Raw genomic sequence first — 25,739 nt, 5'->3', positions numbered from 1 at the left:
CAGTTGTTCTCTCCATTTCCTTCAGCGCCCTTACCTCCGGCGTTACAGTGGCAGTGAACAGCAAAGTCTGTCTTCCAGAAATCCCACTCTTTGGAACAACATTTAAACATTCCTCTAGATCCTCCGCAAAGGTCTCGCTGAGCATTCTATCTGCCTCGTCAAGAACCACCACTCTTGTCCTTCTGAGCCCACAGATTGTGTCTTCCCCGGAAGATCGAATATGGTCTGCTAGACGTCCGGGGGTGGCAATCACAATGTGCGGGCGAGTGGCTAGTGATAGTGCTTGCTCGTTCATGTCTGCCCCGCCGATTAACAGGCAAACCTTTAGATTTTGCGGCGCTCCGACAGCTTTGAATTGATCGGCAATCTGAAGGGCCAGTTCTCTAAAAGTTCACTTGGGTTCAGCATCTCGTCACTAATGTTTCCATCAGAAAGTTCAATACCTGGTCGGGGTTAAAATGAGCGCGAAAACACCAAATGGATCCTCAGCCCACATCTGTAATATGGGAGCCGCGAATGCAACAGTCTTTCCTGAACCAGTTTGTGACCCCCCGATGCAATCCTTCCCTACATTCGTGTTAGCGGTGCGTTCTGGGTGAAGGGGAAATGAAGTGAGCAAATGCCTTCAAGAATAGGTCCAATACAAGCAGCCTGGATCGGTGTCGGCTTTCGTATCGCCATTGCGCCTAATGAATCGGCAAGCCATCTTTCAATTCCAAGATCTGTGAAATTCGTTGGTTCTGGCATTTTCGGCATTGAAAGAGTCGAAAGAGATTCCGGAGGCAGAAAACAAAAATGCGGCTCTGTCGTACAACACAGGATTAAAGTTAAGAGAAGCATGAAGCATCTTGGCATTTAGTTACCCTAACCCCAGCTATACTCGGAGATCTATCATAATATATGATAGATCATGGACTATAATACGGTAAATTACTCTAGACTAATGTTTTCCGCAAGGATTTCTGTCTCGACGCTAAATTTATCGGGATTATTCAGCACCATACCGATAGCATACAGTGACCTCAAAAATCAATGATTCTCACACGTCGTCCAACAGTTTTCACTTGGTCCGCCGAAGCTAAGGCTAGGATAGCATTGCGATTGCGAAGTACGTATAAGGGTCTAAGTGGAGAGGAGGAGGAACGGATTATGCAAAAAAGGAAATGGCTTGCAGAGTTTGTTCCAGAGTCGATCCCACGAAAGAACTGTGTTATAACATCATCGAGAGCTTCAGGGCCCGGTGAGAAATTGTCTTCCAAAGTTTCAGATCGCGAGACTAATTTTTCCTCCTTAGGCGGGCAGAACGTCAACAAGTACAGTTCTAAATCCTGTGCGATGAATGGATCGCTTATTGACTTGGGATAGAGTGAATTCTAAAGTCACCCTTAGACTAGATTTATCTACTAAGGGCGGTTTCATTCCACCCTTTGTCTTAGAGGAGGTTCAGAAATGGGTGAGGGTATCTCCCGAAGAGATTCACCAGAGACTTTCTAATTAAATTGTGTGAAATAGTCCAAATACATGACAAGTAATAATGAAATTGTCATCCAGTCGGACACTTCCAGGAGACAAGCTGAAAATATCGAGAATTGCTATCGCAAGCTGTATACCAGCATCAGGGATTGTATCCAGGTGCCCGGTGAGACGAGTGAGGATACTAAGAAGCGAATTGAAAAATTGTACGTTCATCCTACAATACTCAGGCTCGAATTATGTACTTGAAATGGATGCATAACAACGATTGCTACTCATCCACCATCCACCCCACTGCTGCCTACTCTTCCTCCCGCCCCCCTACTATGTCGCTTCTATCTCATATTGAGATCATTTGCTGAACCGGATTTCTACCGTTCTCTCTGCTAAGAGAATCGTGATACTTTTCACTTGTCGGTGGCTGATAAGGCATGATGGTTGACGAGGGGCAATCGTTGCTCTTGCGAGCATTTCGAGTACTTAATTCGCGCCCGAGCATAGAACCTCGGAGAGTTATACTGAACTGAACCTATGTACAGAGAAAAAGCAAGCAAGGAAAAAAGACTCAAGGAAAAAAAGGTAAATAGCTCGAAAAAGGCTTCTAGGAAGGGCGGTAGAGATGAGTATTAATATGTGGAAACACAAACTTCCTACAAAAATGTACTTTTTCTCAAAATAGCTCCCTCCGGAGATCGAACTCGAGATGCAAGTGCCTGTAACTTGTCGTGATTGGGATATTTGGAAACCCCCCTTTCTAAAGCTCCCTTGGTATCTACGCCATTGATACTGCTCTTCCCACACAACTCTGCGAAATAGAGATATGTTTCAGCCGTGGTTTCTCCCTGTTCCTCTGCCTGCCGGAAGTACTTTAATGCCATCGATGTAGCGACCTTGCGGATGTCCGAATCTACTTCTTGGAGGGTCGCTATGTCAACCATAGACTTTATGAAGGACGCATATAAGGGTGCTTTTGTCGTGGCAGCTTTCACAACCTCAGCCATCCGGGAAATAGCAGTTCGAAGGAAACTAGGGAAGGTTGGCTCAGTGGGGTCGGCTCCAATTAGAGGTAGTTTGACACACATGGAGAGTGTTTGGGGGGCTGTGGGAGCGACCTCCTGACTATAGGTGATGACATGCTCGAGAATTTTCATGGCGCAACGCAGGTGACCGAACCGTGCAAAGACGTTGAAAAAGTCCTCAGCAAATTGGACATCATTCGGAATTTCCTTAACCGCCGAATCAAATATAGCTAACGCAATAGCACCGTTGAGAGCTGGATTTGCCTCTATATTCTCCAAAGCCTCCGTATCGAGGGAGTGGTCCTTCTTGATAGAGGGATCGATATCTTCGGCCGAAATTTGTGGCAACTTTATATTTCCTTCCTCATCCTCTTCGACCCCATATTCATCCACTGTAGGTGCATCAATCCCTAGCAATTCTCTTCTGGCAAGTACCTTCGCAATAAAAACCATCTCTAACTTTGCGTACTCCACCCAGAGCACCCTCGAAGCCTTGCTGAACCTCAAACCCCTCTGTAAATAGCTTCTACCTTCCGTGATGTCCATATTGTCCTCGATTGCGCATGATGCTGCGAAGATCCAAAACTGCGGCTCTGTCGGGTGAAGTCTGAGAACATTCATAAGAGCCTTATTAAGTATCTTTCCCGCCTTCTCCTTCCGGGCATACTCAATATACTGCATCCACAGTACCTGCTCTCCGTAAAACTTCTGAGTAGCCCGATCCAGGATGAAAAATATCCTGCGCTGGCCCGAGCTCGCATTACGGTTTAGTTTGACACCTAGTCGCTTAATTCGTTTCTTGCGGAGTTGGTCGAGGTTGATTTCGAACTCAAGATAGCGGATATAATCCTGGGCATTGCAGCCTGAGGCATTGACTCGCAACTCGAATTGATTACGCTTCTTGACCACGTCGCTAATTTCTTTCTAGGCATCGTTAATGTTTAGCATGAGTAGGAGGACTACAGCACTTACCTCGGTGAAAATTTTCTTCTTTTTGAGTTCCTGAAGTTCAGGAAGCGACTGCTCCATATAGAAGCGAGCCTTATCCGCAGCCATGTTGGGCGAATTGCTCGCGGGATCTGGAGGGTTTCGGGAGATGAGGTTGAAGTAGAGGTTCGCCCGGGTTTGCCTTGTGAAGTTATTTTTTATTCTGCTGCACAACCTCAAAATTTAATGCCCTGAAGTCCACTGCCTAACCAATAAAAGGTGGGGCGCTCCTGATAGGATTATCTCAGCCTCAGCAAAGTAGTCACGTGCCTTGCAGGTATCATAACTGTAGGGATTAAGAAGGATTTATGTCTTGTTCAGGGTGTGAGTATGAACCCTGGTAAGTGTTTCCCTTAGCCCCATTAAAATTTTATTGATACACTGCGAGTAGATGCCTGTATCGTAGTATACCACTGACACAATTAGCTCTTGTATGGTGCGAAATGTGAGCAGAGAAGGGGCCAAAGGCCCGGCCGTGAGCATGAACCGTACCTATATCCCATATAACTTGTACTTGAGTCTTTAGAATCTTATTGGGTGAAGCGAAGCACCAGTACTGATAACACCGGCATCATAAATTTACTCCCTGCCCTCTTTCACTTCAGGGGGCCAGGTTGAGCGCAGCGAAACCCATGTGAGACTGGGGCGTCCACATTACATAAGCCCAAGATCTTATTGACACATGAGCTTCGCTCTTCTCAACTTGGACCTAGTGAAAGAGAGCTCATATGAGTGCCGGTATTAGTATTGGTGCTTCTCTACACTCGATAAAATCAAGTCCTAGCTCTCATTTCGCGTCAGTGCTTGTGAGCCGCCAGTCCGGCCTGCAGAGAGCATGCGGATTTAGTCCGGCAAGGCTAAGTCAAGGTGAGACCGACTTGGGTTCTGCAGTACCGGCCCTCTCGAAGCCTGCAGGCTTCACACATGCCTGGCAGCCCCGACAGCCTATGCCATGTGGTTAGTAAATATTTTCCCGGCGGGTAGTAGATATCTGAAGATATCTTCCGCAGATTCATACATGGGGCACATTGGGAAAATTAGAACCATCCTGATAGGTCCAAAGCATTGAGAGTAGTGTGCATGCTCGGCAATTTCCAATCACTCGGTGTATCTTGGGATGTAAGTGAATTACTCGCGGGTTCACATTTTCTGTTTTCTCCTACCACTTTAGTATTATTATGAACCTCAAATCCCTGACAATTTTCCTCTCTTTTCCACCACTGGTTCTCCGAGTACTCTTGATCCAAATGACCCCGCATCGCAAATTGTTTCTCTTTTTTTTCGATCCCGGTTATTAGGTTAGACACAACTAACTATTCGGGCGAGAATATAAATGTACGTTCCAGTTCTGCACCAAGTTCTACGAGTACATCTATGGTAGCTGTTTGTTAGCCCCCATGACCAAAAGCAATAGTGAAAATAATATACCACGCCAGCATAGCCATGGGGGTGCAAACGCTGTTAGCACATATGCTAGTATGATATTTCTTTTAGCCCATGTCAGTATAGATAAGCCCTAAAAGTCTTCCGAAATCAAACCCATCATGCTCGATCACTCGGAAGCCTCAAGATACCCGCAGTTTCGCTCGGGGAGCCGGACCGCAGCCTGCAGTCTCGCTAGGCAAGCTTCCAAATGCGCCCAGGGTATATGCTGTCGCCATGGGCAAAAAGTGAAGCCTTCTCAATAACCATAATTCCCACGGGTATGTACTTCTGGCCCTGGCACTTGTAAAATATATCTGGTAAAGAGAACCGAGGTCTTATTTTGACTTACCAAGGTAGCGGTTAGTGTTAGTATCACAATGCCTGGTATCGTGGAATGTCATCTAGTCCTAGTATTCTCACAGCTACAGTCTTATGGCTCCCTGGGCAGTGCAGACGTTCTCCCATACCATCTCTCCTACTGGGCGTCAAATTTGGGTCAGGTGTTCTGGGATGGTGCAGCTTAAGATGCCGCAACCAGTGCCACCTCAGGGTTTAGGCAAAGAGGGGATTTTATCCCGGGATGTACCGGGTAGGTATCATAGAGGATAGCGATTCGCAATGTGTATCATAACACGCGGGTGGTTCCAAATCACAGCGGGTCTATTACGACGCCCAACAGTCAGCACCAGATTTGGCTCAAAGCCAGACTTTTTGCTTTGTTGGAATTTCAGCTCTCAGCAAACCACTTCCAAAGGTTCTGGGTGCACCTAAAAATAAACTGTTGTTTTCCCTACTTTACAGACATTACTACTTAATGATTTCAATTTTCGTAAGGATCTCTCCCCCAAGTCTTGAAATCTCATTTAATATAGACTTCTTGTTCAGCACCAAAACCTCCTCGCCATTTCCCCTCACCTGTGGAATTGTAGAATATGGGATGTTAACTTTCCATCTCCTTCCACTTTCAGATGAGGGATTCCAGAGCCCAGCTATTATATTTCCGTCCGTGAAAAAGATGACGGTATCTCCATAAATATCCTGTTTTGGTCAACATGTAATTAGAAGTGTGGGTGAAGGTCGAATAGTCAAGTGGGGAATTACATTAAGCTCATCGACAAAGGTGTCGGGAACGTTTAGGCCTAACTTGGCAATATCTTGAGGAGTGATTTCGGTCTTCTGTAGGTTTTTGAATTTTGAACTTTTTGAGCGGATACCAGGTAGAGTGTATTTGGGTTCGATATACATCACGAAGTCGTAGTCTTTTGTTGAAGAGATAAACATATTCTACACGCTATAGATTAGGTAGCCATTAAGAATGTGAGGTGGTTGTAGGAAGTGAACCTTAAAACTAGCACCAATGGCAGACCTTGCTAACGCTGTGACCCTTGCTGCAACAACTTTTCTCGGACCAAATTCTGTGAAAGTAGTTCCCGTAGGGTCATACTCGGTAGGGATAACCATAGCATGTCTGTTTATGGCAGGATCGGATTTTCGAATGGCGTCGAAGGTTTCGGAGGCGTTTTTAGCGACTGTACCAATGACAGCCGGCTCAGCGCGCCAGTCCCATAGAGAAATGAAGTGTAGTGTTCGGAGAAATCCACTCATAACACTATTCGGTGGAGAGGAAGTAGCAACGAATGTACGGATGGTCATTAGTTCAGCGAGCTCCTCCGAAATCTCTCTTGACAAGAGATGTGTTTGAAACCATCTTTTGAGCAGACGGATACTAGGTGAGAGGGCTGGGAAGCGATGAGACAACTTCTGCACTTCCTGAGTGTGAAGTGGGCCGACAATAAACCTTCTGCGATGTTCTGAAAGTGCCGCAGTGACCTCATCCCGTTTCTTACCTGGAAGATCTTTGTTCAAGAGCTGTCGCTCCAGAAGGGTTTGCTCACGATCATGATAGATCCGAATCCGGAATGCTGAACCTTCGTAATAGACAACCTCCAGAAATGCCGAGTTCATTGTTGGATAGTCGATGTTTTCTAGCCCAATGCGAGTGACAGTGCCAGCCTTTTCTAGAAGCTCAGACATCTTAAGGAGGAATGCGGTCTTGGTTTTTTGGATGGCAATCAGATCGTCAGGCCATCGGCCGGAACTTTCGAACTGAACAACCACGTCTGCGGGCTGCATTAGCTGACCAGATGAGAGGAGTGGCACTTCCACACTCGAATATCGCAATACTGGTGCCGCAGCAGAAACCTGCCGGATGGCTAATGGAAGCCCTTCAAGATTCCTGAGTTCTTTGATGAGTTTCTCGAAAGCTGCCATGGCGGGTTGAAATAAGCTAACATCCCTCCCCCCTCCAACCGCGGTCGTGTATTCGTCCCCAATAAATTTGATGTGATTGCCTATTCCGTCACCGAAGTTTTTGGCTACCAGGTATTGAATGATTTGATTATATATAGATTGTTTCGAATCCTTGGTGCCCCACACTACACTCTCAAGTATGCTTCCATCCTTGAAACGACGGAGTTCAGCCTTATCCCCCCAAAACACGCGATATGAGGCACCATCCTTGTGGCCGGCTGGGGGCCCATGATCAACAGCACGGTTGCATTGTGCTGCATTGAGCAGGAGGCCAACAATTATTTGTGCAGCCGGTGCAGGACTGCGGTTGATTCCATCAGCTCTAACCGGTAGATCTGAAATAGAAGGAAGGGTCAAATGAATGAGCTTTGCCCTGTCGGTAAGGCCCGTAGATAACATGTCGTACAGCTTTTGAGAAAACGAGAGTAGGGGATCAAGCCCATTATTTTTATTTAGGCATTCAGGAATCGGAATATATGCTAATGCATCGAACTTGAAGCGGGGGTCATCAAGCCTGTGCAAGAAAACTTCTTCGAAATGATCCATTACTGGATCACTTAAGAGCTTTAGTGTTATCTCTGCTTCATGTTTTAACTATACAAGTAAGCACAATTCGGTTAGTGGGCTTAGACAAAAATATACCAGACGATATCCCCACTCTGTCATTTTGAATAATATGTTCAATCCAATCTTCCCATCGAACACATTAGGCCCATTGGGCCAGCGCGCGCACTCTGACTCTACGTCAAAGAGTAATGGGTTCACGATTAAATCACGAGTGGCTAAAAACTGCAGCATAGCCTTGAACATCTGATAGTTGCTGTACCCTTTTGCGAGAACACTATTCCCTTTGCTGCCACCGCCCTTCAGCAGCAGCGACATCAATATTGACCATTCAGCATGGCCAAATCCTCCTTGATTAATGTTGGAACCAAATCCACGTTGCCTAAGCCATGTCCTACCCAGCAGGCAAGCGTCTTTGAAAACCTTGGCTTCGGAGGAGATGTCATGCAGTTGTGCGAGATGCTCGAAGTAAGTTGTATCGGCCAAAATTGAAGAGTTGTATCGAGGGGTTGGTGGGAGTGAGTTTTTGGCTGTGTCTCTCTCAGCAACGGGTCTTACGGCATTTCTGTCGGGACGTAGCCTAGAGGCTGAGAAGGTGTTCTTGGCAATAGCAGGAATAATGCGGATGAGGCACTTCGAGGTTGTGAAGTCTGTTTCACTGCCACCTGTGTCTTGTTTAGCTGAGTCGCCGAGCATACACCAGGGATTACTTACTACCGCTTGGGGCGGCTACAATGATAGGTCTTAGAGGGTCATCGTGAAGATCAACATAGGAAAGCTGTAAATCTAAACCAGAGTCCTGAATAGCTTCTGCGATTGTAGCAAGATAATAAGCCCTCTTGTGAAAATACCGGTAGTTGAGGTAGTCTTTCTCCTGGAAAACGGTCTTGTATCGTCAGTCAGTTTCTATTATCATAGTGAACAAAGTTTACACACTGAAGGTATCTGAATAATTAGGTCAATAGCAAAGCCTTCGTGCTGTTTTGCGACAGTCTTAAGCGCGTAGCTTCCCGCGATATTCATGTATGCCGGCCTTTCGTACGAGAACTTGTACTTGATGTCTGCTCCTGGCCTCGGCTCCGGGAATGGAATATGGATTTTGCACTTTCGCATTTCCCCCTCAACCTTATCAATCTATGAATAGTTAGCATAACTTAGGAGGCATAAGGGATTCAAGATACGTACAGTGGCACCTGTTTTGCGTGGGATCTTTTCGATGATATTCTTAAGCTTGTGCAGCATCTTCTCTGCCGGTGCCATTCTTTTGCGATAGTCCACACGGATTTCAGAGAGCAATTCCTCAGTTTCCATTCGGAACACGTTGGTCTTGGATTCATAGCTCTCGCTAATAGCCTGCGCTTTTTCCTGCTCGGAAGAAGAGTGTTTGGGGGTCTTTCGTGGTTTTGATTTCGCCTCAAAGGTTCGGTCTCCAAAGTCGTCCTCCTTAGAAACAGCCTCCATTTCTTCTTCCGAAGAGAGCCCACCGATAGTCTCTTTGGCCCTAACTTCTTCATCACCCTCCTCTATTTCGGTTCGGCGTTTTTTTGTAGCAGGCGCCATTATGATAATTTTATTCGTTTTCGTTGTTGATGGTTACAACAAGATGTTGGTGGGTTGAATTTTCAGAATAAAATTAAGTTGGTAGGATACCAGTAGCATGCTACCGGTATGTGCAGCAGAGCCGCATGAGGCTCAGTGCCACCTGACTGTCTGCGAGCGATCTTTTGAAAAAAGCTTCCAGAACAAAGGTGCCTGACCAACCCCTCCAACAACAAAATGCTCAACGAACAGGTGGCTATTTCAACTTTCCGGCCGACACCAGACATCTCTAGTACTGCAACAGCAGAACCTGTGATTTCCATCTACAATTTACACACATTCTCTCAAACTGCTGCTTTCAAACGATCCACGACCGCTAAGAATTGTCTTGCAGTAACAGATTCACATCTGTTTGCTGCGCAAAGCGATAAGGCAGTTGTAAACATATACAGTCGAGAGAAAGGGAGTTTAGAGACCACAGTTCCGTTCAAAGAAAAATTTACTGTTCTCGAGGCTGGCAGTCAGGAAATTATTGCCGGAGGAACTGAAGATGGAAGACTATTGCTTTGGGAGGTTTGTTCGAAATGGGTTCTGGGTCGAAGAGAATTCTAATGAGAATAGACTGCTACGGGACGATATATATCTACTCAACAAGCTCACCTCCAAAGACTTACCAGCATAGTCTTTGATTGCTCTTCGAACTTTGTTATCACTGGCTCTGCCGATAGTAATGTGTGTGTTTGGTCGATACCTGCCCTCCTCGACATACGAACTGGTGAACGCTCGCCTCTTTATACTCTGGACCGACACACTCGAGAGATTACTGCGCTTGCTACCGGGAGAGTGGCAGCTGGTGGGCCTTCCGATATTCTGCTCACTGCTTCCCGGGATCAATCTGTCGCCGCCTGGGACTTCCACACCGGCACTCATCTACGAACTTACATCTTCTCTTCAATTCCGACGTGCCTTGCCATTGATCCCGCAGACCGAGCATTCTACGCGGGGCTAGAAGATGGAGGAATACAATGTGTGGACTTCTTCAACCCAGCTGATGGAGTGGATGATGCTGCCTCAAATCAGCTATTCACCAGAGAATTTAGGGACGTACCCGTTACACTGCCCGAGAAGCGGTGGTTTGCTTCTGGCATTGACAGTGTCATAACCGCTCTGGGTGTAGTTTTTGAAGGAAACTATGTTGTTTCAGGGAACGAAAACGGTGATGTTTGTGTCTGGGACGTTGCGACGGGCCATATGTTTCGGAGTCTTGTTAAGCTTAAAGGTACCGCTCAGATTCCATAAACGCAAAGATTCGGAGGAATGTGCTCACGGTTACTAGCAAGTATCGCGAGTCTAAAAATTCTTCCTCCAATTGGCTTCATGCCTGCGCACCTAGAAATTTCAGAGCAGAAACATCAACCAACCAGCATATCAAAACCTCGCTATGACGCCATTGTATCACCCTCAGTTGCCGACCTTTATGGATACACTGTCTCGACAAAATTTCTCACGCCCTCGCTTCCCGGGGTAGTTACCTCTCCATTAGCGTCTATGCAAGTCAGCTTGTCAAGCTCATTTTCACCGGAAAATGACCTGTGTACGCTACAGCAACAGGCAGATGAGATGGCGGCTTATAGGCCCGCATTGGTGTCAAAACACAAGATCGAAGCGCTGGAGGCCGAGCTGAGGATCCTGTATGAACAATATGACAAGCTGGCAACACTGCATAACATGACATGGGAGGGCATAGTGAAAGAGGCCCTAGAATAAATTCTTTCGGCCGAAAAATAATGGCGGCTTAGTCTCATAATACCTGTAGATTTCTCAAAAAGCTTTGCCATACTGAACCGCAGAAGTTCACTACCATAATACTCGTACTCATAGTGAGTGTCACATGATGCGTTCCTACTACTTACTTGTACAGTACTTTCAAATATTACTTCGTATTCCCAATTGCCCCCCCATTCCCCAAAAGAAAGCAAACTCAAGTACCGTATGTTAGAAAGAATATTAATTTCAACTGCGTACTCGAGTAATTGGGCCAGATGAGGTCCTAGTCGAGGGGGGAGGAATTGAATCAAAAAAAATGCGCCAAACCCGGATTGAACGGGTGACCTTCAGATTACCCCGAGTATTGAACCGAAGAGAACTTCAGTCTGACGCTCTCCCAACTGAGCTATTGGCGCTTGATAGGTTTATTACAGACAAATGAAAATTTCAACAATGAGCATCACACACCCTCACTCATCCCTAGATAGAATGCATATTGTTTAGGAAGGAGACACAAGCCAAAACATGCTAAAAATGGGCATTCTCGAGTGATCATTACTGCGCGGATTCAGCTATGGTGAGCTTCAAAGAAGATTGGAAAAATAGTTGAGTGTTTGAAATACACGGTACAATTTTTGCCGATTTTTATCTACTCCATACAAAAAGTGAGGGGCATTTGGGATGATATAATGCCTTAGACGCCTGTTGCAGTCCATCCTTTGCATTCAAAAACCCTTGCTTTGACGGGTGCCAGAAGGCCGCATGGAAAAAATTGATCACTACTCCATCCCAGCGGTGAAAATCCGAAAAGTTATATCTTAGGAGATGCTTGAGTGGGTCTTTCCCTGTAATTTTTGGATGTGTTTTGGTCTCCTTCCAAAACATGCGCATTGGATATTACCCGGCTTGTACCACCTAATCTGGTTATGATAGCTCAAGAAAGTTAGGAACCAGAGGCTCCTCACGCGTCGACTCCACAATCAGATACAGCAATCGTTCAAAAAGCTTGATGGCCCATTTAGCAGATGCGAAATCCCTTCTCGACAATCGAGGTCACTACGCCGGCCAAACCTTCCATGGCGTTAATCCACTCCTGCTCGTCGAGAAGATCATCCGCGAGCGTATCTTCGAGAGCTTGTACTGGAAGGAGCAAGCATTCGGCCTGAATGGTGGGACTGTCCTCCCCCCCTGGTGTCTATACGAACACACTATCCTCCGCCCTTGCTAATTGCCCAATGCAGCTGCAACATTACTCGATAGAGCGGTCGAATTGACGTACATTGGTGGGCAGTACTCCAACCAACGGCCTACGCCATTCCTCTGCCTCACCTTCAAGCTCCTGCAACTTCAACCTAGCCGCGAGATAATCTTGGTCTATCTCAATGACCCCGATTTCAAATACCTTCGTTCGCTCGCGGCGTTCTACATACGATTGACGTGGAGTGCTGTGGATATTTACCGAACATTGGAGCCGTTGATGGGGGATTATAGAAAATTGAGGGTTCGTGGCATGGGCGGCTGGAGGATGACCTATGTTGATGAATTTATTGATGAGCTCTTGACCAAGGAAAGAGTCTGTGATATTGCGCTACCGCACATTAAGACGCGGGCGATGCTCGAGGATGCCGATGAGTTGGAGCCAAGGGAGAGCTTACTTGGAAGTGAAGTTGAAAGTGAGGGGGAGACTGATGCCGAAGAGGACAGGGGAGCTAATAGCGGAGATGAATGACTCGACGATACTAGATGTTCTTTTATTCTCTCTTTTTTTTTGTGGTGTTTGGGCGCTCTAACATCCAGTCTTTCAAGCGGTTGTGTGTGATAGCTAATTAATGATCTTTCTTTGGATGACCACCTGTATTTGAGATGCGCGGGTATGTAGGATTAGGATATAACATTTCAAATTACTTGTTGGCCCCACATCCCCGACCTGTTATCTTTCTACCGCATGATGTCAGGTGTCCTCTGTCGTCATCTTAACTCAAGTTTTTCCCTTGGAGTGGTAGTGCAGGTGCACATATCCTTCCTGCAATAGTCTCCCTGGCCTTAAGCCAAGCTAGATATCGGCACACCCTATAAACTCCTAAAATACTTAAACTTGTCCTGGTTTATATCCTTTTCTTTTCTTCTTGGAGAATCTTAGCCCCCTCAGTCACCCCCAACGACCCTCGTCTCCACACTTCCCACTCCCACCTCACAATATCAACTTCTGTGCATAAATCTTTGACATAACCTAGTCCCCCTATCCACATAACTAATTCCCATAGTCTTCTCCCGCCTGTGATCCAATCAAACATTCCACCTTTGCCACCCAAATCCGTGACCCTCATCCAAGCCGTGGCCAAAAACCAAACCACTGCGAATAGCGCACCAACGAAATATCCACACGCAACCTGTCCGGCCGTATGGTAGGACAAGTAAATTCTACTCAGCGCTACTGTCGCCGATACAGCCAAAATTCCGCCGCTGAGTGCCCATCGAACCACCGGACTAAACCCCTTCGACCGGCGATGAATCCAGAGCGAAAAATAAACTGCGAAGAACGCCATGAATTGGGCGTGGGAAGAGGGCATTCCATACCCGTTTCCATACATCTCTAATTCCAATCATACTTGTTAGCTTCGTTGAATGTAGGGGTAGGGGGTGAAACGTTTTGGTCGGCCCTGCTTAAAGTATCTTTTGAGTGCCCAGTTCAGTGCCTCACAGGATAGTTGTCCCGCAAACATAAGTAGAACCTCTATCTCGCGTTGGGCAATTACCAGTGTCGCGTAAGAGACACCGAGAGCTTGCGGGAGAAGGGCTAGCCATGCGCATAATAGTGATACAGGATCGTCAGGGTTCTGGTGTTGGCCGTAGTCAGCTAGCGAATGGGAGCCGTGAAGGGGAATGTACGAACGTAATAAACATGGGAAAAGCTGAGGGAAGCAAGAGGGGGTTCGAAGTGTTCCTTGGTCATTGAACTGGGGGTTTAGCGGATTGAGGTGCTGACGATTTATGAAGTTTGTGTGTTTGAGCTTGAGTTCGGGGGTGATGGATTGCCGGCTGGAGTAACTCTAGGTTTAGCGACATGGGTTAGGGTTTTTTTTGGAACGAGTGAGGCGAGGTGATGGTTTTTCATACAGTATCATACATCAAATTCAATTGATATCCTGAAACACGCAAATTCTGGGGCTGAGATTAATTCGTGGATTAATTTTCGGGTTTACCATGTTTACGATCCACAGAATATTCATGATTGAGTTTGCGATGGGCTGAGCTACTGAGGGGCAGCCAAATGTATTGTAGTCCATCTCCTTATCCATTATTAACATCCTCTGGGAGGCTTGCAATCCCTTCCTCGCCAATCCATGTGAGAATGGCAACTCCTTCAACATGATGTGTTTGCGGAAAAAAGTCAAATCCGCGAATTTCATCAACTCTATAGCCACTGCCCTTCCCATTTAGTATATACCCCAAGTCCCTCGCTTGAGTATGGACATTGCAGCTAACGTAAACCACTCTCTTCGGTTTAAATTCCAGGAGTTGGTCTAGAAACGGCTTATCACAACCCTTTCTCGGGGGATCGATAATCACGCTCGTTTCGGTGCTAGGAAAGTCTATTGATTCGAAAATCGTTTCTGCGTTGCCAGCTATAAAACGGGCGTTTTCGATGTTGTTTGCAGCTGCGTTAGAACTTGCATAGGCTATGCTGTCGGCTGCGATGTCCACCCCAATTACGCTTGTTAGGTTCTTGCCACAGAGGATTGTAAAGAGGCCACTTCCACAATAGGCATCTACTAGGTACTTCGGAGAGGTAGAAATAGTAGTTCTGGTGCCGTCGGGAGAGGTGGTGAGTACTGGGTAGTGCAGCTTCGAGCGAACGTAATCCGTGAACTTTATTAAATTTTATTAGTATAAATTAAATGGCTCAGAAGAATAACGCGATCGTGATTAATTGTGGAGAACGTACAGCTGGCAGTATAGAGTTATTATTCTGGAAGAAAGCCCCAGCTGGATTCACAAACTTGTAATCCCCGATGTATTCTGTAGTTTGAGCATTGTTGTCCGTGATACATTCCTTCTCCTCAACCCATTTCGTATTTCCTTCTTCACCTTCCTCTCTTGGCCTCCTGGTTGTACTTTCTCGGAGTAGTATGGTAGCGCCGCGTTTGTAGGTATGGAGGTTCTCCTCTACATACTTCCTAGCGGTTTTGATCCCTTTCCTTAAAATATCCGTTCCGATTGGGCAATCTTCAATATCTAACACTTGTCTCCGACCTTTAATCATGAAACCAATATCTGGTGTCGGAGCCCCAGCTTTAAATCCTCCTCTGCGCGGACCGTCAAAGTGTGGTGTCAATTTTGTCCGGTAGCTGTACTGCAGCGGGCTTCCGACTGTATCTCCAATGCCTGGCAAAAGTTTCGGATCAAGATTGGAAAAGTTGTCGTAAGCCTTTAGAATCACGTTTCGTTTATGTTCCAACTGCTTTGCGTATGGAAGCATCTGGAACTGACAGCCAGAGCAGGTGTTGAAGTACTTGCAGCCAATGAGTGAATCATCGCGATCCTGAGAGGGGCTCTTTACAGAGAGGAAGTCGGTTATTGAATGGGTAGTCGTGTGTCGGATTACTTTTGCTGTGATGATGTCCCCGGGAATAGAGAACGGGACCACGTATATTCGCCCACTATGCTCTGCTAGACCATCACCAGTAGACGAGAGCATTTTTATGGTGAGCTCTATCTCGCTGGATATCGGAGGGAGGCCCTGTTCTGGGAAGGGCTTTTCTGGGCGTGTGAGACCCAAAGCCGACATTAGGGAAGAAATGTCTGTTTGGAGAACCTCTTCTGCCCCGCCTTCTTTGACGGGCTTCGGGGCCCTTTCTAGCCGGCGGCGTTTTTGGTTTCGAGGAGAACCTCCGTCATGTTGGCGGAATTGAGGACGAGTATTTGAAGGGCCTGGAGGTGGTGGAAGTGGGGCAGACATCTTTGACCAAGCCTGGGGTGGGGCGTAGGCGACAGTTGACTTAAAGTATCGAGAAGGAGTTGGGATAGTCCTGAGAAAGGACGATTTAAGGCTTGGAGGCCGGAGATATCGTTTGATCATGCGCCGGCGAGTTTCCCCTCTTTGTCGCTATCTATCGGAGTGGGGGCGCGAGCAGCGCAAGGTTGGACTCTTCATACTCTTCATGCACTTTGCTCTTGTTTCCAAAAGCGAGAAAACTAGTTACTGACACAACCCTAAGCCCTAAGAAATAGTGTAAGCTCTACACATAGGACGGCGGAGCGAAGGAATGCGGTACCATACGTAGGAACTGTAGTTTGATTAACATGTATCACTGAATAAGAGCAATGAAGTGAACCAATGGCTAGAAGCTATGAAGAAAAGTGCTTATTATGGTGGTTAAGACAGAATCTCGTATGTTACCGTATTAAATATGTAGACTAATCCGCCGACCCCATTTTATCTGTTAAAAAGCAAAGGGGGAGTAAAAGGGTAGCTAGAGTCCTATGATAATAGAAAATACAAGCCAGTCCGCCCAATTTCCTTCATGTTCTTTTGCTCCCAAACGCCATCATCGAATCCCTTCGTATATATCAATCTCCCTACGACGATAACTGTTGTACAAATGCAATTTTAGAAAGTCATTGATTATACCGGTACAGGCTGTCCCTGTCCTTGGCTATGACCCGGGGTTTCTTTTTCAACATCTGTGCATATCTTCAACATATCGCCCTTCCATCCTGCGAATTGCTTTCTCCTTTTAGGGTTCAGATAGTCAACCTTGTCCTGCATCATAGTACCAATCCCACTCTCTTCCTTCTCCTTGACTTTAGTCTCTGTCCTAGTCCGAGCTCTTAGGGTTCTGACCGCCATTGGAGCAACGGGTGCAGGAGTAAACGCAACTTCTCTCTTCTTTTCTACTGGAGCCGAACTAGCACCCAATTTACTCTTCGGGACAGCCTTTTTCCGGGCTGGAGTGTTGGTGGCTTTCCCAGCCAAAATCTCAGCTTGAAGCTGTAAGTCCTCCTCATTAGCAGCTGCGGCCTTGCGTTTCTTGATACCGCCTTGATCGGGAACATTCTTCAGCCATTCGAGCTCTTTGATTCCCATCATCGATAGATCCTTGACCCAACCATCTGTATCCTCCTTTGTGAATCCATCTTCACCAACACTCCCTAGGGCTTTCATTACGCCATCACGCTTCATACAGTAACCTTCTCCGCGTCTCCATTTTCCGGCAGATCCGACAGTGATAGTCTTTCCTTCGGGAAGGAGCTTCTCAATAATGAGCAGGGCGGCGGCGGTGATGATAGGGAGAGCATAGTTCTTTCTGCGAGGGAATTTGTCATCTGGTGCAACCTTTAGCGTCGCAATAGTCCCAGCAATGATGTGAATTCCAGCGGAAGGGCAACCCAAAGCGCGGCAAAGTGTAACGACATGAGCTTTAATCTCCGGATCGACGGATGAAAGATTTGAACTACCAGCGACCGGTGTAGAAATGGAAGAAACAGTAGAGGGAGTTTCTAGGGGAGCTTGTGGGGCGACCTGTTGGGAGCGAAAGGAGACCGTTGTCAGGGCTTTGTGGAATTGGTTATAAAGGGCACCATAGGCTCTCTTAGCTAGTGGTGGGCGGGGTTCGATGGCCGGAAGATCAAGCTTTTTTCGCAATCTATCCGGCATGGTTAGAGCTATGGATCTATCTCATGAAAGACGAGAGAAGTGAGAATACCTATCACACGCGATGTGAGCACAAACATAATCTCTTGTCGCCTCCTCTACGGGTTTTAAACTGCTGATCCGATTGCGAGATTGGGTGATGAGTGACGCGGATAGATCAATGAGCTCCGATGGGACTGGCCCAACAAGTGATGGGATTAGACCCGAAAGAGTCGACTCAAGCGCTTTGTTCATGGCAAGAAGAAAGCTATCGGTTGCGGCAGAAGAATGAACTTTCAGCGGAGGTCTGGTATGTACCCTTGTGGGAGAGATGGGGGAGGAGAGGAAAGCAACTAAATAGAGGGCAGATACGAGGGACCTTCAAAGTTTCGCGTCCTCTAAAGCCCAATGATGACTCAGCAAACATGTCTTGGCGTTCGATTAAACATTTTTCTTTTCTTTTCATGTTCTATAACCAAAGTTATAAAATGAAACCGCTGCCGGTTGGTTTCACCTTTTTTCACAACAAAATCTCCTGCCATAACCATGCCTCGCCCAAAGAAGGACAAGTCGGATCCTTCTTTTCAGTTACTATCTGAGGATCCTACTTCCTCTGAATCCCAGTACCGGCCAATCTTCGGTATCCTTTCTGATTCCGAAGATTCGGGATCTGGAGACACCCAAGAGTACCATTCTGCGGCCGAACTGCCCGATGGGGAGGATGGCCACAAGCTCAGGATTAATAAAGAATATGCAAGACGATTCGAATACAACAAGAAGCGCGAGGAGCTTCATCGCTGTATGTTTCACTCCAACCATGCCTGCCCCACTACCCCACTATCTTACCATCATCTAGATGTTACTAACGATTTGTAGTGCAAGAAAAATATGGCAATCAGGGCCTAGGAGAGAAAGAGGAAGGCTCGGAGGAGGAGGAGGAGGAGGAAGAGGAGGACGATACAGCAGTGCTAGCAACAGAACGCCTGGATCAAGAAATCGCAGCAACAATCGACGCAATTCGAAAAAAAGACCCCAAAATATATGATGGAAAGACAACCTTCTTCTCGGCTGTTGAAGGAGAGGGAGAACCGGGTGGCAAAGAGGGAATTGAGAGTGAGAAGGAAAGGCCAATGTTTTTAAAGGATTATCATCGCAAAAATCTTCTTTCTGGAACCGTCGGCGATGAAGAGACTCCTATGACTTACTTACAGGAGCAGGAAGATTTCAAGCGCACGGTCGTTCTTGAGATGCACCAAGCGACTGCGAATGAACCCGATTCTGATCCCGATGACGCTGACGCAGGTTTTCTGGTCAGGAAAAGGCAACCTGAGAAGCCTGAGCCTGTTGTGGACATCCCCGATCCAGCCACTGCCGATCCAGACAATCCTGAAGAATACCTCACACGTTTCTTTCAATCTCGTGCATGGACTAAACCAACTGGGTTCATCCCTCTCGAGGATGATGATTCGGGAGAAGAGGACTGTATAGAGGAATTCGAAAAAGCGTACAACTTTCGTTTCGAGGACCCTGATGCCAATGTCAGAGGTAAATTAATGACCTACGGTCGTGATGCAATTTCGGCCAATACTGTGAGACGGGGAGAGATATCTGGAAGGAAGAAGACACGTGAAAAGAAACGGGAAAAGCAACAAGCCGAGAAGGAACTTCGGGAGAAGGAGAAGGGTAGACTGCGGAAGCTCAAAACGGAGGAATTAATGGAGAAATTCAGGATGATCCGAGAGGCAGCTGGACTAGATGACGATGGAGAAGACAAGGAAGTTGAAGCGGAGGTCCTGAATAACCTTTTAGAGGGTGACTGGAGTGATGAACAATGGGAAGAGTGGATGGCTAAGAAGTTTGGAGATAGCTACTACGAGGCTAATGTAGGCAAAATAAAGAAGCCAAAGTTTGACGGCGAAATCGACATCGGAGACATAGTCTCTGATCTTGAAGGTGGTGTCGAATTTGGTCTCGAGGATGGGGGAGGAGAGGCTGACTCGGAGACCTCGGAAGGGGATAAGGAGGTCGGCAAAGATTCCCAAACGGACAGGGAATCTAGAGACGTAGGGCCCTTTCAAAAAGAGGAGCGCAAAAAGAGGCAAAAAGAAAGGGACCTCAAACGCAAATTGGAGCAATACATTGAAGAAAACTACGATTTCGAAGACCAAGTAAGCACACACCCTAGTACCTCTGTAGTTCCAGTTTCTAATCAGTACAGATCCCTTCTAGTAATCTTAAGACAAGCTTCCGTTATCGAGAAACTACCCCCGAATCATACGGCTTAACATCCCTAGATATCCTTGCAGCGGAAGACGCTGACCTCAACTCCTTCGTTGGGCTCAGAAAGCTCGCTACGTTCCGAGAACCCGAGAAAAAAAAGAGAGATAAAAAGCGTTACGGAAAAAAGAAGCGGTTGAGAGAGTGGAGGAAGGAGACCTTTGGTGACGAGGAAGGAGTTAAGATACCAGCGGACCAGGAGCCTACTGGTGTCACGGAGGAGAGGGAATATTACGTAGATATCAGAGGGGTGGGGGGTGGCGAGAGGAAGAAGAAGAGGAGGAGAAAGGGGAATAAAGGTTAGCTTCTAATATCAAAAATATAATATAAAATTTCGTATTTCTGTATCTGCGAGCTGGGCTATATCTGAGCTGGGGGTGTGATATACTGTATATACCATGAGTGGTGATACCAGCCACAATATTATTATGGTTTCTGTAATGATGTGTTTTCCGTGCGAAAATGTAGTAGAGGTGGTCGCCCTCCCCCCGTGAAGATCATGTGCCGTTCGGTTCACCTCACGGGCAATCACTCGCCGATGTAAATTGGGTCTCTATTGTTCCGCCACGACATGGGAGGGACGCAAAAGAGATTTGAATGATAACTGAAGGTCAAGCACTAGATTTGTGAGTGTTAGGCGATATTCGGTATGATATAATACAGACCAGACGAGCTGAGATGGTTAGCGGTCGAAACCTTGCTGCGGATTGTGACACGGAGGGCCGAACTGGACGGGCATGGTATCATAGTAAAATACTCGGGCTGCTAGCCACCCTACACCAAAAAGAGCCATTTCCGGGGACTACTCCATACCATCTAGGTGAGGAATTTCTGTAAGAATTATGGGAGAGACTATGATATTGCTTTCCCCTGTCGGAGTGCGGGTTGACAACTTGTGATGCATTATCATAAGGTGCAAGATCTGGCTTGCCAATGGTTTCTAGGCATCCTTTCCGTCCATCCTTACCCCGTTATCCCTAGTCTCTCTGTTTTATGATACCCTCGAGTTTTTCTCTTCCACATATCTTTGGCGCCCATTGGTGATCTGGTAAGCGGTGTTTGGTGGGTTTACGGTAAGCTGTTATAGCATACCAGAAGTGAACTTGCTCGACGCCTTTATATTGTATGTGTATCTGCAATGATTAACAAGTGAGTAAAGGAGCAAGCAGTAAGAAAAGTAAATAATATCATATTAGAATATGACTTCTACTATTAGACCTATTCTGCATCTTAGATTTCCAAACCAGTACCATAAACTACTTCCTACTTACTGAAAATAATCAACTAGGATAAATGTAGCCTTTGTAAAGTAAATCTATGTTATAGAAAACAACATAGATTTACAGTACTTTTGGCTTCTCTTTTGAGATTTATATTGCTATGCAATCATTGCAGATTACTAAAAGGTAATGCATGAAAGCAAGTAGCTTTCTTCTATCTATACTAGAGTATGTCCTCCTACCTGCCTACTTGTATTTTCATTATACCTACTCTTATATATTTTCCACCTATTTGAATTAGTAAATGCCCCCTCCAACAACCCACCTATATTTCCATCCCTCCTGTTAGTATATGCCCTCCCACTAACCTACCTATAATTCCATCCCTCTTTTTAGTATATGCCCTCTCGCCAATCTATCTATGTTTTCTTCCCACTAGTGCTTTATTGTGTAAAATGTTGGTTGTAGTATTATGTGGTATTGATAGTAGAGTAATGTATATAGTACTAAATATAATGTTATATAATGTGGTATATGAGAGAAGAAGGAGTGAAAAAAGTTGATAAGGAAAGAAGAGAAGGAGGAGGAGGTGTGATGGACTTCTTTATATAAGCCTCCCTCAGAAATGCCAAGCTAGGTACATAAGAAAATAGAATTTATCCTACTACTCTTTCTACCTCTTACTTGCTAAAAATAAATAGATGCTATTAGAGTAGTAAAAGTATATAGCTAAGTATTTGATAATAATATTATTGTCCATCTAATACTCTAAATTGCCATTTACTAGAGTACAAGGTTTGGAGATGAGCTTTTTGCAATGCAATAAAGGGAGATATTTAGTACATAGTACTTTAAATAGCTTTAGGATATACCTCAGAATTTAAAGGCCTCTGTTTTAAAGAAATTTTGGGAGAATGACAAGCCTCTTGTTGGTACACGATAAAGATTTTAATAATATTTATTGTATTTTTAAATATAGCATAGAAAAGATGTCTATTTATCATGTATATCTATGAGTTTTACTTTACTTTTGAATTTTTTATTTCAAGTGAAAACCTAGTAGAAAAGTTATCAAAACATTAAGAGTGCATTCTGCCGCCACCAGGTAGGAAGACAAAATACAAGGTTGAGTAATTATGCATTAATCAACCAAGGGGTGCTGTTCTCCTAGCACGAACTGCAAGGTTGAAGCTCACAGAATAAGGCTTGGAAACACCAGGTTGGACCTTTTGGTCTGAGCTGTTTTTGAAAACCTGTAGCTTGTAATGGCAAGAGTGACATGACAATCTCATTCGCCTACACATTCCCATAACAACAATTACTATATTACAGCTAGCTCTCCACATCCTACTTTCTTGTTGAGTATGATATCTACTGTGACTAGGACTTCTACTATAGATATTTTTAACTGAGTCTTATATAGGATGGTTGATGTTACTCCTGAACTTCTTTGTGCAGTAGGATATGCTGTCGGAACCTACTGTCAGCTTCATATAGGCACAGAGCTCCATCGGACTTCAGCTATATTGGGAGGCATGTATATAGCTGAGCTACTGAAAGGAAGAGAGGAGAGGATAATAGAAGTACTAGGAATATCTCAGAGTTCTTTTTTGGCCCTGTGCAGCTTTCTAGTTATTGTTAGATCTCTGGAAAACAGTCAATATATTGGGGTTGATGAGCTGCTGGCAATATTTTTATTGATTGTATGGAGAGGGCAGTCTTTTCAGCAGGCAGGAGAGTGTTTCCAGTACAGCCTATGTACCATTCAGAGGTAAATTTCTTCTTTCATAAGTGTAATAACCTACTAATACTAACTATGATAGGTATTTCCACCAAACAATTGATGGATTGATCCACCTCCATTCTAAGACTGTTAAACTATCATCTCATAGTATTCCAGTTGAGATTTGCCTCAACTCTAAGCTTTACCCATACTTCAAAGACTGTCTTGTAGCTAGTGATGGTACCCACATATTAGCAAAGGTTTTGGCTGCTGAAGTACTCTACTTTCAGAATCGAAAAGACAACACAGAATATGTTCTCATCATGTCGGTTTGACTTTTACTTCACATTTGTTTTGCCTGGTTGAGAGGAGTCTATGCACGATGGCTGAGTTCTTGCTGACACTGAGTCCAAGGGGTTTTGTATTCCTACAGGAAAATACTACTTGCTTGATGAAGGATACTTATACTCTACTGGGTATCTAACACCATATTGGAGAGTACAATACCATTTGAGGGACCAGGTACTTGTCTTCCAATGACCACAGAGCTGGAGGAGCTGTTTAACCTTCGGTATGCTCAAGCAGGGAATGTGATAGAGCGGATCTTTGGTGTACTCAAGAAGCAGTTTACTATTTTCCAAACCCAGATGGTATATGACTTTCCTGTACAAGTCAAGATAGTTCTTACTCTTACTGCTATGCACAATTTTCTGTAAGAGGAAACAGATAGAGCCAAGTACAGACAGTAGCTGGAGTAAATCTTAGAGGATGAGAAAAGAAAGGAAATGCAAGTAGCAAGTGGTGAGGGTCTAAGTACTGGTAATTTGAAGGATAATTCAGATGGTACACTTATGGGAGATACTGGTTCAGCAGATATGAAAAAGCTACGTGATTAGATTGCATAGGAAATGTGGAAAGATTACTGTAAATATGTTTTAGCCTATAAGAAGTGTTAACAGTTACATACTACTATTTTAATGTGTTTGCAAGGTGCTAATTATGTTATCGGTAATAGATATGATAGTTGGCAGGTGGCCTGCTCTTCCAGAGAGGAGGCGAGAGCTGAGAACTAAAGGAGGCTTCGAGGGTGTACTGAGGAACAAAGAAGTAACTGTTCAACCAAGTATATTGAGATACTGTCTGTCGAAGTCTGCCTTTTCTATCGTAGAAACAGGTGGTCTTTAAATACAAAGATCTGTTCATGTCTTGCATGAATGAAACTAATCAAAGGTATCAATTAATACACTTTGGTAAAACTAATTAAGTATCAAAGCGATACTTAAAACAAACCAAGTATCAAAGCGATACTTAAAACAAAACATAAAACAAAACCAAGTATCAAACGATACTTAAAACAAACTAAGTATCAAAGCGATACTTAAAACAAAACATAAAATAAAACCAATAACCGAGTACCTGTACCGGTTACATTCCCCAAAACAAAACAACTGTTTAAACAAACAAAACCTCATAATCATCAAAAGCCGAGTCTGAGAAACTAAAGGCTTCAATTTCTGCTATCAGTTCTTCATCGTAAGTGTCACACCAGGGGCAAGAAGAAATTCTAAGAAAACATTTAGACTTAAAGAAATGCAAATCACAATAGTCACGAATACCAGATTTATGCTGTACATCAACCCAAGCATTGTCGCAGTCAGGAGAGTAGTCTATCCAGAGGATTTCGAAGTAGTCTTCAGGTTGGATAGCATTGTGGTTCAACAACAGTCCAATAATCTGTTGTTGCAGCCTCACATTAAGTTCCACATAGTTTGACATCGTTATGGTATTTGGATAGTGGATGGCGATCAGATAAGGTTGTCAAGAGCCTGCTCCATAGCTTGATTTTCCTCATCACTGCTTTCAAATTCTGACTCAAAGTATAGTGCCCAAAATCCATCCCTAGCTTCGAGTTCCTCATGCCATTGCTCAGTTTCTGGCATTGTAGGTGTCCAGCACATGGTGATGTAATTGATCGTTGGGGGGAGGGATTTGTTTGGCATCCTGTCTTTCCACCAATCATTCACCATATTCATAGCGTGCTCTAGTCCTTCTAACGGTTCCCAGCTGTTTTTGCTTGTTGGGTATCCTTTTCATTTGACCAGGATCTGATCATTCCCATGCCACAGGGGGTGGTCTCGGATTTCTTCAACTTCCCTTTCATCTTTCTTATCAATAATGATAGGTACAGGTTGAGACTAGATTCTTCCAGGGAACTTAGAGTTGTCATTTGGGTGGAATCGCTTGACAGCAGGGGCGTGGAAGACTGCAGTATTGTAGAAGTTCTTGCGTCCATCCATCTGGACAGTGTAGCTTTCTGTATGCTTGTCAATGGATAAGACCTTGAAGGGTCCTTGCCATTGGGGTTGTAGTTTCTTGCTGCATCCAACATTAGTAATGAATATGTTTCCATGTACCATGAGCATATCACCTAGTGGAATAGGAACATGTTTGCGATGTCGCTTCTGAGCAGGAGTGGTACTTCGGAATTGGGCAGCTTTAACAGCTTGGAAGGCATCATTCCGAATTACTTAATGGCGATTTAAGTGGTTATCTGAGGCGGGGACTGAGGAATTCTTGAATAGAGTTGTAGGTAGGAGAGGGTACTGGTAGCCGAAGATTGCCTTGTATGGGGACATTCCTAAGGTGCCTGAAATTCCAGCATTGATATATGCGGCGAGCTCAACGAGGGCTGGTTCCCAGTTAGTTTGTTGTTCATTGATCATGTTCCTAATTCCAGTCTTGACTTCGTGGATTTTTCATTCTGCTTGGCCATTAGTCTCATAATATCCAAGAGCAGCCAA

At 45.1% G+C, this 25,739-nt stretch overlaps 9 protein-coding genes, besides 2 other annotated features; 4 read left to right on the top strand and 5 right to left on the bottom strand.

Annotated features, from left to right (window-relative positions):
- Positions 1-578: 578 nt before the first annotated feature.
- Positions 579-591: a sequence feature (Short protein (GSTUM_00011627001, CAZ86263.1) was converted to a misc_feature.).
- Positions 592-644: 53 nt separating this feature from the next.
- Positions 645-706: a sequence feature (Short protein (GSTUM_00011627001, CAZ86263.1) was converted to a misc_feature.).
- A 1,298-nt stretch (positions 707-2,004) lies between these two features.
- On the top strand, positions 2,005-2,103 carry GSTUM_00011625001 (uncharacterized protein; the record flags this gene model as incomplete). The annotated part of the gene is made up of 1 exon (XM_002842025.1): positions 2,005-2,103. The coding sequence occupies one exon, from the start codon at positions 2,005-2,007 to the stop codon at positions 2,101-2,103; it is 99 nt and encodes a 32-aa protein (XP_002842071.1).
- A 20-nt stretch (positions 2,104-2,123) lies between these two features.
- Positions 2,124-3,582, bottom strand: GSTUM_00011624001 (uncharacterized protein; the record flags this gene model as incomplete). XM_002842024.2 has 2 exons in its annotated part: positions 3,465-3,582; positions 2,124-3,416 (listed from the first exon to the last, which is right to left on the bottom strand). Exons 1-2 carry the CDS (start codon positions 3,546-3,548, stop codon positions 2,124-2,126), a joined length of 1,377 nt encoding a protein of 458 aa, XP_002842070.1. The 5' UTR covers positions 3,549-3,582.
- A 2,129-nt stretch (positions 3,583-5,711) lies between these two features.
- GSTUM_00011623001 (uncharacterized protein) lies at positions 5,712-9,338 on the bottom strand (the record flags this gene model as incomplete). The annotated part of the gene is made up of 7 exons (XM_002842023.1): positions 5,712-5,942; positions 6,006-6,188; positions 6,246-7,808; positions 7,857-8,443; positions 8,496-8,664; positions 8,715-8,912; positions 8,964-9,338. 7 exons carry the CDS (start codon positions 9,336-9,338, stop codon positions 5,712-5,714), a joined length of 3,306 nt encoding a protein of 1,101 aa, XP_002842069.1.
- A 216-nt stretch (positions 9,339-9,554) lies between these two features.
- GSTUM_00011622001 (uncharacterized protein) lies at positions 9,555-11,084 on the top strand (the record flags this gene model as incomplete). Its single annotated transcript, XM_002842022.1, has 3 exons — positions 9,555-9,890; positions 9,939-10,596; positions 10,654-11,084. 3 exons carry the CDS (start codon positions 9,555-9,557, stop codon positions 11,082-11,084), a joined length of 1,425 nt encoding a protein of 474 aa, XP_002842068.1.
- A 979-nt stretch (positions 11,085-12,063) lies between these two features.
- GSTUM_00011621001 (uncharacterized protein) lies at positions 12,064-12,929 on the top strand. XM_002842021.2 has 2 exons: positions 12,064-12,253; positions 12,326-12,929. The coding sequence occupies exons 1-2, from the start codon at positions 12,094-12,096 to the stop codon at positions 12,811-12,813; spliced, it is 648 nt and encodes a 215-aa protein (XP_002842067.1). The 5' UTR covers positions 12,064-12,093; the 3' UTR covers positions 12,814-12,929.
- A 253-nt stretch (positions 12,930-13,182) lies between these two features.
- Positions 13,183-14,085, bottom strand: GSTUM_00011620001 (uncharacterized protein). XM_002842020.2 has 3 exons: positions 13,978-14,085; positions 13,732-13,921; positions 13,183-13,677 (listed from the first exon to the last, which is right to left on the bottom strand). Exons 1-3 carry the CDS (start codon positions 14,035-14,037, stop codon positions 13,190-13,192), a joined length of 738 nt encoding a protein of 245 aa, XP_002842066.1. The 5' UTR covers positions 14,038-14,085; the 3' UTR covers positions 13,183-13,189.
- A 290-nt stretch (positions 14,086-14,375) lies between these two features.
- On the bottom strand, positions 14,376-16,214 carry GSTUM_00011619001 (uncharacterized protein; the record flags this gene model as incomplete). XM_002842019.2 has 2 exons in its annotated part: positions 15,031-16,214; positions 14,376-14,930 (listed from the first exon to the last, which is right to left on the bottom strand). The coding sequence occupies exons 1-2, from the start codon at positions 16,042-16,044 to the stop codon at positions 14,376-14,378; spliced, it is 1,569 nt and encodes a 522-aa protein (XP_002842065.1). The 5' UTR covers positions 16,045-16,214.
- Positions 16,215-16,434: 220 nt separating this feature from the next.
- GSTUM_00011618001 (uncharacterized protein) lies at positions 16,435-18,057 on the bottom strand. XM_002842018.2 has 2 exons: positions 17,792-18,057; positions 16,435-17,731 (listed from the first exon to the last, which is right to left on the bottom strand). Exons 1-2 carry the CDS (start codon positions 17,971-17,973, stop codon positions 16,711-16,713), a joined length of 1,203 nt encoding a protein of 400 aa, XP_002842064.1. The 5' UTR covers positions 17,974-18,057; the 3' UTR covers positions 16,435-16,710.
- A 168-nt stretch (positions 18,058-18,225) lies between these two features.
- Positions 18,226-20,341, top strand: GSTUM_00011617001 (uncharacterized protein). XM_002842017.2 has 3 exons: positions 18,226-18,517; positions 18,595-19,886; positions 19,937-20,341. Exons 2-3 carry the CDS (start codon positions 18,849-18,851, stop codon positions 20,297-20,299), a joined length of 1,401 nt encoding a protein of 466 aa, XP_002842063.1. The 5' UTR covers positions 18,226-18,517; positions 18,595-18,848; the 3' UTR covers positions 20,300-20,341.
- Positions 20,342-25,739: the final 5,398 nt, after the last annotated feature.

This window comes from Tuber melanosporum (genome assembly GCF_000151645.1).
Source record: "Tuber melanosporum whole genome shotgun sequence assembly, scaffold_88, strain Mel28".
Lineage (NCBI taxonomy): Eukaryota > Fungi > Ascomycota > Pezizomycetes > Pezizales > Tuberaceae > Tuber > Tuber melanosporum.
Note: the sequence above shows the minus strand (reverse complement) of the source record. Positions and strands in the feature narration are given on the sequence as shown.

Excerpts from the sequence above, each read along its gene's own strand:
- GSTUM_00011621001 (XM_002842021.2), top strand. The coding sequence starts at position 12,094 with ATGGCCCATTTAGCAGATGCGAAATCCCTTCTCGACAATCGAGGTCAC. Across the intron at positions 12,254-12,325 it reads GCAAGCATTCGGCCTGAATG|CTGCAACATTACTCGATAGA; the intron begins GTGGGACTGTCC and ends TGCCCAATGCAG.
- GSTUM_00011620001 (XM_002842020.2), bottom strand. The coding sequence starts at position 14,037 with ATGACCAAGGAACACTTCGAACCCCCTCTTGCTTCCCTCAGCTTTTCC. Across the intron at positions 13,922-13,977 it reads GCTTTTCCCATGTTTATTAC|AACCCTGACGATCCTGTATC; the intron begins GTTCGTACATTC and ends GGCCAACACCAG. Across the intron at positions 13,678-13,731 it reads TAAGCAGGGCCGACCAAAAC|AGATGTATGGAAACGGGTAT; the intron begins GTTTCACCCCCT and ends GATTGGAATTAG.
- GSTUM_00011618001 (XM_002842018.2), bottom strand. The coding sequence starts at position 17,973 with ATGAACAAAGCGCTTGAGTCGACTCTTTCGGGTCTAATCCCATCACTT. Across the intron at positions 17,732-17,791 it reads GCTCACATCGCGTGTGATAG|ATTGCGAAAAAAGCTTGATC; the intron begins GTATTCTCACTT and ends CATGCCGGATAG.
- GSTUM_00011617001 (XM_002842017.2), top strand. The coding sequence starts at position 18,849 with ATGTTTTTAAAGGATTATCATCGCAAAAATCTTCTTTCTGGAACCGTC. Across the intron at positions 19,887-19,936 it reads ACTACGATTTCGAAGACCAA|ATCCCTTCTAGTAATCTTAA; the intron begins GTAAGCACACAC and ends TAATCAGTACAG.